Source organism: Coenobita brevimanus, chromosome 52, assembly GCF_032717465.1.
Source record: "Coenobita brevimanus isolate Jiangsu-jjx chromosome 52, ASM3271746v2, whole genome shotgun sequence".
Lineage (NCBI taxonomy): Eukaryota > Metazoa > Arthropoda > Malacostraca > Decapoda > Coenobitidae > Coenobita > Coenobita brevimanus.
This window is the reverse complement of record NC_137005.1, coordinates 10,626,084-10,637,426: the sequence shown is the minus strand read 5'-3', so window position 1 is coordinate 10,637,426 and position 11,343 is coordinate 10,626,084. Positions and strand designations below refer to the sequence as shown.

Sequence of the window (11,343 nt, the reverse complement as noted above, 5' to 3'; positions counted from 1 at the left end):
TCACCGGAAATGCATACAAGTGTAGCTGAATAGTTGCAGGCAGGTACCCTTGATAAAAAAAAGTATCGGCACCCTGGGGTCAGATAAGATGTGAAATACAGTACTTTGTCTCTGGTTCAATCGGTAGTATTGGCATGCCGATTTAATCTTAAAAAATGGTTGATTTATTATGAAGTACAATGTTACTCTGACTAATCCAGTTATATATCTGCAAAATATATGATAACAACACAAATGAAGGATACAAAGCGACAACATCGTGTCATTTCCCGTAAATCATAGTCTGTGTATCATAATGTCTCACACTGAAAGGGTGCCGATACGGTACTTTTTTTATCAATGGTGCATCCAAGTCCAAGTCATAGCCAGATACATCCTTAGATAAAGCTCAGAAAATTTTTTATAATTTTGCTTTGAAACAATCGAAGTATTGAGATATTCTGATTACTGGTGGTCACATTGGAGGACTTTTGCTGTATTAACACTCAGCTAAATAAAATCATCTGCCACTGGCTTTAATAAAATATTATGGTTATCTAAACTGTGAGAAAGTTAAAATACATAACTACAACTATTTACACCTGAGTATTTCCTGTGTAGCAAACCTGACCACATTATTAAAGTCAACGTTCAGATGCTGGCGCCAAAATCGGCGTACTCGTCCCCAGACTTCCGAAGGGAAATTAGGTGAGCCAATACCATGAAACACCCTTGCTACTGCCCTGCCAGTCCACTGCTGGTCTGTGTGCGTGGCAAGAAGGGCACGCACACTACCACGCACACCAGCCTCCACCTCTGGACGCACATACAGTTTCTCCTCCATATGTACATCAGGCATGTTCTTGCTCTCTTCTGAGAAGTACTGTCTGAGCCCCGACCGCAACTTTTCACAGCGCTCTGGATCTACAGCATCGCAGCAAAGCATAATGGAGCTGTGGGAGACTTGCCGCAGCAGCTTGTATGTATGCATCAGTTGGTGCAACTGGTCTCTCTCCTGTGTCTGGCATCTACTGAACACTGCGTCCAGCACATGGTCCTTCTCATCATTATTCAAGTCGCCACGAGCCTCCATATGGAAGGAGAGGTCTGTAAATTCCACCATCACTCCAGATTTCTTGATTTTGCCACCACTGGCGAGGCTTCGTGTATCCCACTCCAAGGCCTTAAGTTCTCTCTTAACTATCTTGCTGTTCCAGCCCATGCGTGATGCAACCTCTACAACTGGGAAAGTAACTCGACTCTTGTTGTTAAAGCTGACGCCTTTCTGACGTTCCAAAGCAATGGCAACAGCAAGAGGCGGGCATCGGCGGCTGACAGCAACTAACTGGCGAGGTCCACCATAGCAGGAGACAGTGCAATTGGCATACACATGAGAGTTTAAGTGGATGAGGTCACTCTGATGCAAATCAAGGTAACAGAGTAGAGTCTCCAGATTTTCTTCAGGAAGGTCCAACTCTTCAACAACATCATCAATAGGAATCGCAACCTCATGCTTTGGACAAGATGACTGTGTTGTGGATCTTGTGGTATGATCATCAAAGTTAAGAGAACTTGTATTACTAGCATCTTTAGTTTTCTCATCTGCAGGAACTATGTCAGAGCATGCTGCATCACTATTTGTATTTGTAATAACTGCTTCACTGCTGCTGTCAGTCTCAATCAAACTATCCCCAGATACTAGGCTGTTCACTTTTACACATCTACAAGGCTTAAAAATTTTATCAAGCAGCTTTCTGACTGTGTGTCTATCAAGAGAGTTTGCATAGATATGTCTCTTTAGCTCTTGAATATCAGTTCCATCCTGAGCATCTAGAAAGAGATGACAATGAGCATCATTTCCATCACGACCTGCTCTACCTATCTCTTGCACGTAACTCTCTATATTCTTTGGCATGTTGTAGTGGATGATACCTCGTACATCTGACTTATCTATCCCCATTCCAAAAGCAACTGTGGCCACAACTATTTTCAGCTTTCCTGACATAAAGCGCTTCTGTACCTGCTGCCGCCTATGTGAGCTGAGGCCAGCATGGTAAGCCTCAGCATCAAAAGATATTCCTCTTGATTTCTTGAGGTTGTTTTTAACATCCACTCTGGATGGTTCAAACAATTGCATTCTGATTAATGAGGCTACTTTTTCACACTCATCTCGTCGGGTGCAGTAGATAATGATGGAGCTGCACTCGGAAAATCTATCACCTTGCAGCAGCGTTACAAGGGCCTGCTCTCTGTGTTGGTCACGAGAAACTGACAATTGTAGATTATCCGGTACATTTTTTCCAAGGATTATACCCATGTCAAAATCAGGCACATGCAGGTGCCGTGCAATGCTCAGGGCTGTGAAATGGCGGGCTGTGGCAGTAAGTCCCAGTATTGTTCTAACTCCAAGTCTTTCCCTCAGAACCTGACACACTCGCAAATAGGATGGACGGAAGTTGTGTGACCATTCTGAGACACAGTGAGCTTCATCTAGACAGGCAAAGGCCACAGGGGGAAGCTCCTTCAGCAGGGTGCCAAGAATGCCTCCTGACCGGCTAGCAACTACAGCTTCAGGGGAAACAAGTAGAATGTGTGCAGATCCATTCTGTATGGCACTCATGGCCCTAGATCGCTGCGTGGTATTCTGGTGAGTGTGGAGACAGACAGCATTAAGAAAGCCAGGTAACCCCGTCACCTGATCCTCCATGAGTGACACAAGAGGTGAGACACAGAGGGTGATGCAAGGGGATCGATGTCTGGCAAACAGTAATGCTGGTAACTGATAGCACAGACTTTTCCCTGACCCAGTGGAGAGTACAAGGAGTGTAGACTGACCAGACAGCACTCTCATGATGGCTTCCTCTTGTCCTGGCCTGAATGATGAATAGCCAAACATCTTTAAAACATCATAAACTTCTTCTGGTGTAGGACATATTTTGCCATCTACCAAGGAGTAAAGGGGATCCACTGCAGCTCTTGCAAAATTACTGACATTGGAAGTTGCTTGCTCCATACCATTTGAATGGTTGACAGAATTACAAGACATGTTCTGTTTGACACTGGCAATTGAAATATCTTTTTCTTCAACATCCATATCCATATCAGCAAATACATCATCTGAGTCACTGAATTCATCAGTGTTCTTAATGAATTCCTTTTCTATCGTGTCTCCTGTTCCTGCTATAGGTATATCTATTTCTTTTTCATAACAACTGGACACTAAAGCATTATGTTCATCTCTGAATCCATTGTTTTTAGATACCTCCAAAGACTGGGACAGAATCTGCTTATTGGGAAGAACATCTGATGTAGTGGTGTGCATATCTTCATTATCCTTTTGGGTTGATTTCTGATGATCTCCACTCTCACTACTGAATGAGAACACTCTTGTTGTTGGCTTTTCTAAGTTGTTACTTGGCTTAATTCCCATTGCCATTGCTGCAGCATCCTCCAGACTAAGAAAAGTTGATTCCAACTCACTGTATTCTTCTAAAGGCATCAGACTGTCACCAATCTTACCTGGGCAGTTTTTGCTCCAGTGTCCAAAGTCACCACACCTGAAGCAGGTAAGGGATTTGACAGCTCCGGCATCCCCCTTTTCAGCATTTTTCAAAAACTGTTTTTTCTTCCATTCTTGCCTCTTGTATTTAGCAGCTGTCATGGTTTTCTTGCCACGGACATATGTCTTCTTCTTCAGATTAATTCGTACAAAGTTATTATTAAGGGTACCGGAGGATACTTTTTTCTGTATACGTTCTTCTCCTGCGATCCACTTCCCTCTCCTCATGCTCTTCTTGCCGTGGATGTCAATATCTTGTGTCTCGTCATACACATCATCAGGTAAAGCAAGCTTCTGAGTTTCTTTTTCTGAATCTTCTTTGGATTTCACTTTTGATTTAGTTACCTGCTTCCTTCTGCTTTGCCTTTGAACTCTGACTGGAGTTTCTAAGTTTTCTTCCTTTTTCTTAGTCTTTGCAACGGAATTAGGATTGTTGGATTTTACTCTTGCTATACGTTTCTTCTTTGGTGGTGGCCAAACTGACTGGATTTTTCCACTCTCTTCTAATTCCTCCAAAGTTTCTTTCTTTCGCTTTCTTGTGTGGGAATATCTTATTTCTGTATCTGCTTCCTTCTCAGTATCATCTTTGGTGGGAACTTCATCACTGTTCTGATTTCTTTCATTATCTCTCCCATTATCATTACCTTCTGTACATGTAATTTTATTACAAGTTTCAAGATCAGAGTTAAATGTAGTTGCTTCTGAGAGTTTGGGCTCTGAAGAAAATTTTTCTTTCTCATGACTTTCAAATGCAACAACAGTTGTATTGCAGTTTCTTTCACTATCAGTGTCTGCATCTTGACCACTGCTTGTGTCTGGGAGACATTTTTTACTTGTCTTTTGCACTGGATTCCTTCTATTCCATCCCTTGTACAATGATGGCGAAGAATAACCATTTTCAATTAGCTCTCTTTCAACATCTGGCTCCATATCTACAGCATCCAAAATTCTGTGCCCTTTGGAAGTGTCAGTCTCACTATCTCTTTCAACCTCAACATATTCTTTGTCAACAAGTTTCATTTTCCAGCCATCAGAAGGAACATCTCTGCCTCTGCACTCAGTAAGTTCTGGTACTGTTGTGTCCGTGCAGCGTGCAACCCAACCTGGGTTAAGGGAAAAACGTTTCTTGATAGTGGGGGTCTCAGTCTTTTTATTCAGCACAGTTAGGGGTGACACAATACTCAGAGCCATTGAGCTGTACTGCTTCTTGTTCCTTTGCTTTGTTGAGAATGTGACAGGAGCATCAACAGTATTGCACTCCAAAGTATCAAATATGCTTGATCCTGGAGGCTCCCCCAAACTGCTCCTTTCTATCATTTGTTCATTATTCTCAACAGATGATTTAGTTTCCTGATCTAAATTCTCTGTTTCTACTATATTGCCCTGTGGTCCATATGTTTTATTACTGATCACTAAGCTTTCCTCACTCTTTTCTTTCTGTATTGAGCATTCATCAACAGACTTTGTCCTGGTCTCATTACAAGCCGATGGAAGATTACTTTGACTACTGGTATTTAAGGGCTGTTTTAGAGACGTTCTCATCTTTACAGAACTGCCAGCTCGAAGTTTCTCAGCCATCTTGGAGTAGAGTGAGATCTGCTTATTTTTTTCTTTGATTTCTGCCTTAATATTGCACTTATTCAGGTGACTCCCCCAAACAGCACCAGAGTTTATTTGCAGCTGTCCATTCGAGCTGTGTTTTCCTTCAAACCTAAAAGGATTACCTGCTTTGTCTGTAATTTTATCAGCCTTGACTGTATTTTCAAGGGTTTGATCAACCACACTATTTAAAATGCTTTCAGAGGGCTCAATTACTGAATTATCTGCATCAAAAGGCACTGGTTTCTCCACATCATTTCCCAGGGATATATTTAAAGGCACACACTCACTTCTTCTGTTCATACTGGCAGACCATACAGAACTCTCACCCTCTGCTTTCTTGACTTCCACATTTTCAGTATCAATATGAAGAGGTAGGTTTTCCAGAGTCCTGCGGTAGTGGCGGTAAGTCCTGTATGCAGCCTTCACCTCTTCAGGAGCCCTAGCCATTGCAGCTCTGTTGGGAGCACAGCCATGAGTGGACTTGTACTCTCCCTCCCAGGCCTAAAAATATAATATGTAAATTAGACCAGTGCATCCCCACATGTAATGATAAAATAATGGTCTACAAGGGCAGATTCAGATATGTGGAGGGGGGGGGAGCCTCACCATTTTTGTATGAAAAGGAGGAGGGGAGGCAAAGTGAGCCTATACAGGTGCGAGTTTTGAGAAATTTTCCAAGGTACAGTCACATTCTAAAGCTTTGTGCACAGGGTATTAGGACACATTCAATGATCGATGAAAATAACAGAAGACAGGAATGGCAAAAAAACAGATGGGACACTACCATGAGCAGGGGTATTTACTGAACCCTCAATGCTTATTGGCTTGAACTACAGTATAAAAAAAAAAATAAATAAATAAAAAAAAAAAAAAAAAAGAGAGAGAGAGAGAGAGAGAGAGAGAGAGAGAGAATTTTGAGACATCAAGCAATATCCTTTGGTATATCTCACACCACACATTCATATTAATATAACAGGAGAAAGTTACAAATTCTCACTTGCCTTTTTCATTTGTCCTTAAAAAAAAAAAAAAAAAAAAAAAAAAAAAAAAAAATCATCATCCAATCCTATATTGCCCCATGAGAAGCATAGGAGCCCAGGGCTAGGCAAGTTGGTCCTGACATTTAAGATGAGGGTGACTAGCCTCATTCATCCCTGAGTAGCATTAAGTGAGCAATAAACCCTAACCATCCCTTGGGTATAAACCTGCACCAGCTCAATCTGATTATAGCATCTTAATTACACAGTAAACTACCAGGCGCCAAAATTTGGTTATATGGTTACCACCCAGCATTGTAAATGGTTTCCTGGTGTACAGGAATCCATTTGGCTTGTCGCTCAGTGCAGAGTCACCCCATAGGCAGAAGGAAGAGGAAAGAATGAAGGAAAGAAAGAAGAGGGAGTGTAAAGTCACCCTTCAAAAAAAAAAAAAGTACAAGACCAAGACAAAGGATTGCCCTTCTACAGGATTAGCCTTACATAACATACCAGTAAGAATATGTAACTGCATATTTTTTCATACCATTCATTGTCCAGACCAACTGAGTTGATTCAAACTGGCCATATATCCAACCACTTAAAACACAACAGTTGTGATGCAGAAATATCTGCTAATATCCTGGCCTTGTACCAATACAAATTTTAAGCTCCCTCAGTGCAACGTGTTGTGTTAATACTGCAAAGCTGAAAGGGCACTGCAAGTGCAAAATACTGGTTAGTGCTGTGGCCGATCTGATTTGCCATAATGACACAGTATTCCTGATTTCTGCTTTACTGTTGATACCTAACCATCCATCCATCCATCATCCAATCTTACACTGCCCCATAAGAAGCGTAGGAGCCCAGGGCTAGGCAAGCTGGTCCTGACATTTAAGATGAGAGTGACCAGCCTCACTCATCCTTTGGTGACATTACGTGAGCAATAAACCCCAACCGTCCCTTGGATACAAACCTTCAATGGCTCAATCTGATTGGAGCACCTTAATTACCCACTAAAACCACCAGGCATCATAATTTAGTTATGTGGTTACCAGCCAGTGTAGTAAATGGTTTCCTGGTGTACAGGAAACCACTTGGCTTGTCACTAAGTGTAGAGTCACCCACAGGCAGAAGGAAGAGGAAAGAATGAAAGAAAGAAAGACAGAAGAGGGAGTGTAAAGTCACCCGTACGCAGAAGGACAAGGAAAGAATGATGGAAAGAGACAGAGGATGGAAAGAAGGATGGAGGAGAGGAAATGGCAGACACCTGCGAGCAGCACTATATCAAGTGAGTGGATGGTGAGTGCCCCCACACTAATATTTGCCATCTTAATCTGCAAACTGGCACTGAAAACATGTGCTAATACAGTAAACTCTCTTGTATCTGGTGTAAAGCTGCCAAGCGGGTGCTGGTAACTGACATACTAATGGACAGTGATGTAACACCCTCCTCGACTCTCTCCATGGGAGATCAAACCCCCCTTAACCTCCAAACGCCGGGCTATTTTTAATGCAGTCATCACCTCACTACCCTGAAATTTCCCAGAAACTGCTGAAAATTGCTTGTTGTCCAATCTTAATATCTTAGAAACTATGGCACTTTAGGAAACGAATTAATGACCATTTTACTCACCAACTCTTCCTTTTGGAAATGAAAGTATCCCCAGGTCTGTCATTACGCTGATGATTAATGACGTGAGTAGCCTAAGATAACTAATTTTCGGCGTGAGAGCAGGACGTGTTCATGCGTCTGCCCGTGGCACTGACTATGGCTTTGCTGTCAATGTGATAACTTCACTACTAGATAAACTAGAAACTGTTGCATCCAAGGCATGCCTTATGGCACTATCACTGAGCCGTTTTCTAACATCCTTGGAAAAAGGCTTGTCAGGGATGAATGATGCAACTGGCTATGGGCTGCGCAGAAAGAATTAGACAAACAGGAACATGAAGACATCATTTTACACCTGGCAAAAGCACCTGTGTGCTATGGAGGGACTCCCACCCTACCCTTGGTGCCAAGATGAAATGGTGGTCAGTTCAAATGGTAGCGGGAAGATACTTGCATGTATAGCCACTACACGGCTGCCACTTAGCGCCCCGATTGTGATGTGTATACAGTAGACATTACCCGGTGGTTAGGGGTTAAAAAACCCAAACCTGTACTACATGACTGCTTGTTTCATTTTGTTTCGTTTTTGAAGGCTCCAACATGCTTGCATGCAGTGGCATTGGTTAAAAAATGGTGGCTCTTCATGCTGCTCGACCTATGGCAGCCTCCCTGTTCAGGCCCTTAACCCTGAGGTCACACTTAATGACCTCGTCCCACGTCTTTCTTGGTCTAATCCTCACAACCCCACCCCCAATACTGTATTAACTCTTCTCACCTTCTGCACCCAATTATCATCCCTCATCCTCTCCACATGTCAAAACCATCTCAATCTACCTCTCTTCATCACATCACCAATACACTCGTCCCATCCTGCCTCTCAACTCTTCCATCATAAACCCAGCCCCCACAGGCCCTGCATGTAGGGACGCACTGCACATCCGCCTCATCACTGTCATTTCTGTATGTTTGAGCCTGCGAATATCCTCCTCCTTTACTGCCCAGGTCTCACTACCATACAGCATCACACCCCTAACACATGCTGCATACAAAGACTCTTTAGCACATAAGAAGAGTTCTCTCAATGTCAGGAGAGGCAACAGCTCCCTGAACTTCTTCCAACCACTTCTCACCCTAGCCACAGAGCTAGCTCCAGCCCCACCTCCAGCACATAACATGTCTCCCAAATAACATAACTCTTCCACACACTCAAAAGGCTCACCAGCAAGTTCAATCCTTTCATGCCTGACAATCTCTACCTGCTCTCCCCGACACGTTGCACACATAAAATCAGCATTATCTCACAGTCTACCTCTAATACCACTACATCTCTTGTGTACCCATTCATCACAAACACTGCACAAGATGGAATTACTTCCCATGCCCTTGTTGCAAATTGCACATGGCCACTCTCCCACTTCTTTGACTGTACTGCCACCAACCCTGGATATCATCACTTTTGTTTTATCTGCATTTACCCTTAAACCCTTGTGCCCCATACCATCTCTCCACTTCCTAAATCTTTCCTCCATCTCCCTTTCATGCTCTGCAATCAACACCAAATCATCAGCATACAACATCTCCCAAGGCAGTCCATTTCCAAAGTCACGTGAGAGGGCTTCAAGTACCATGATAAACAACATGGGACTCAAAACTGACCCCTGATCGCACCAACATTCAGGGAAAATTCATCACTCCAATCTCCATTCACTCTTACCTGGGTGCGAGCACCCACATACATGGCCATAACCACCCTAACCAGCCACCCCTCCAACCCAAGTTTTCTCATTGCCCACTTCACCACCTCTCTAGGGACTCTGTCAAAGGCCTTTTCCAAATCAACAAAAACAAAATACAGTTCCCTTTTCTTTCCAAACACTGAAAGACAACCTTAAATGTTGTAATAAATTGATGAAATATAATTATAATATACAGAGGGGTCCTGATGTTACAAGCTGATACCGAGTACAGGTGGGTCCTATTATACAAGTGGCATATGTTAATGAAGGGCTATTCAGATAGCAAAAACTTGTATAATGGAGTTCATAGCTTATGGGAAAAACAGGACAGGGTAGCTTACCCCACCGATCCAGGTGGAGGTTATTTTTATATAAAAATAAAGATTACAAACACCTTATAAACACTTATAATTTGCTCTATAATTATGTATAATTATGGTTATGGAAGCAACTGGAAGGAGGAAATAGCATGAGCTGAGCAAAGTATGTAAACTTACTTCTCAAATGAGCACTGTCTGCTGAGTCACACGTAAGTCTCTCTACCACCGATGGCTATACTGTCTCTCACCATGATATAAGAAAGAAAACAGTGGTGGCGGCATTATGGTATGATTAAAGACCTGCCTCTTCCATCTCATTTGCTGGAGACGTCGGGAGAATCTCCATCTACTGAGGCAATTCTAGAGGCTTGTCAGGGTCCGGAGACTGAAGACTGGGTGCCTGTGACTTGACGAGACCGTGTGGTTGGAGGAGACAGTGACTGAAGATGTGACAGCAGTCAAAGATGTTGCTCCTAGCAACAGATTTTCCTTTAAAGAAATCAAGGTCTGCAACAGAGGCATTTCCTTGAAAATAGTGGACAGCTGTGGTTCTGGTGGGGGTGGTCGTGTTGGAGTGAAGAACTGCATTAGCTTGGCCTTGCACTCCAGTGCTCTAAGCATCTGTATGTTGTGGTTCATCATCAGGTAAGCCATGCCTCCTGCAGAGTATATGATGTCTGCCTGATGCTTTGTAGTAAGTTCCTTGACTGGTGCTGGCTCTTCCCCTGGCTCCTAGCTTGCCTCCTGGTTCTGCTGATCATCTGGGAGGAAATGATCCTCCTCCGTGAGCTCCAAAGTGTGCAATTCAAGGAGGTCTGCCACATCAGTATCGTCCATCTCGTAAAAGACAGCCTCTTGTGCCAGAGCAGCTACCTGCTGGCAAATGGCAGAGACTTCCTCCTTTAGGAAATGCCAGAAATCTCAAGCAACCTCTGCCCACAAGGCTCGCCACACACCATTCATACTGGAGGATGTCACTTCCTCCCTTGACAGTTTGTTGTTTTCAAGGACATGTTTGATGGTGTTCTCCTTCCAGAACTCCTTGATTGTCTGTCTCTCATCCTTCGTCACCACCACCAAGTCCTGAATACACCTTGTGAAAGTTGCGATAACACCCTTGTCCAGTGGTGGCAGGAGCGAGATGGTGTTTGATGGCAGGAAGAAAGGCAAACTTGACATTAGGGTACACATCCTTGACTGTCATCAGATGTCCCGGGATGCTGTTGAGAACTAGAAGGCACTTGTTTGTGAGGTTATATGCTCATATATATTACTCAACAAAGGGTAAAAAATAGTCTATTACAGTAATCCCTCATTTATCTGGACATAACAGAGCCAAAGGCATGTCCGGGTAGTGACAACATCCGGATAATGAACAATATTCTCTTCTTTTTTGTATTTTGTTTTTCTCTTGGAGGGAACTGTTATTGCAGGCTCATGGCCTTTGGTTCCTTCTTCTTCGCATTAAAAAAAAAAAAAAAAAAAAAAAAAAACTCAGACCCTACCTACTGTACATCCATCTCCAACCTATACCTAATCTCTATGTGCAGTACCTACG

At 43.0% G+C, this 11,343-nt stretch overlaps 1 protein-coding gene across 1 annotated transcript; it reads right to left on the bottom strand.

The window, feature by feature from the left end:
• Nucleotides 1–571: 571 nt before the first annotated feature.
• RecQ4 (RecQ4 helicase) lies at nucleotides 572–10,622 on the bottom strand. The gene is made up of 2 exons (XM_080273011.1): nucleotides 10,527–10,622; nucleotides 572–5,641 (listed from the first exon to the last, which is right to left on the bottom strand). Exons 1-2 carry the CDS (start codon nucleotides 10,620–10,622, stop codon nucleotides 572–574), a joined length of 5,166 nt encoding a protein of 1,721 aa, XP_080129137.1.
• Nucleotides 10,623–11,343: the final 721 nt, after the last annotated feature.

Coding starts and splice junctions, on each gene's coding strand:
- RecQ4 (XM_080273011.1), bottom strand. CDS start 10,622: ATGGACGATACTGATGTGGCAGACCTCCTTGAATTGCACACTTTGGAG. Junction 5,642..10,526: donor ATGATCAGCAGAACCAGGAG/GCAAGCTAGGAG, acceptor TTATATTTTTAG/GCCTGGGAGGGAGAGTACAA.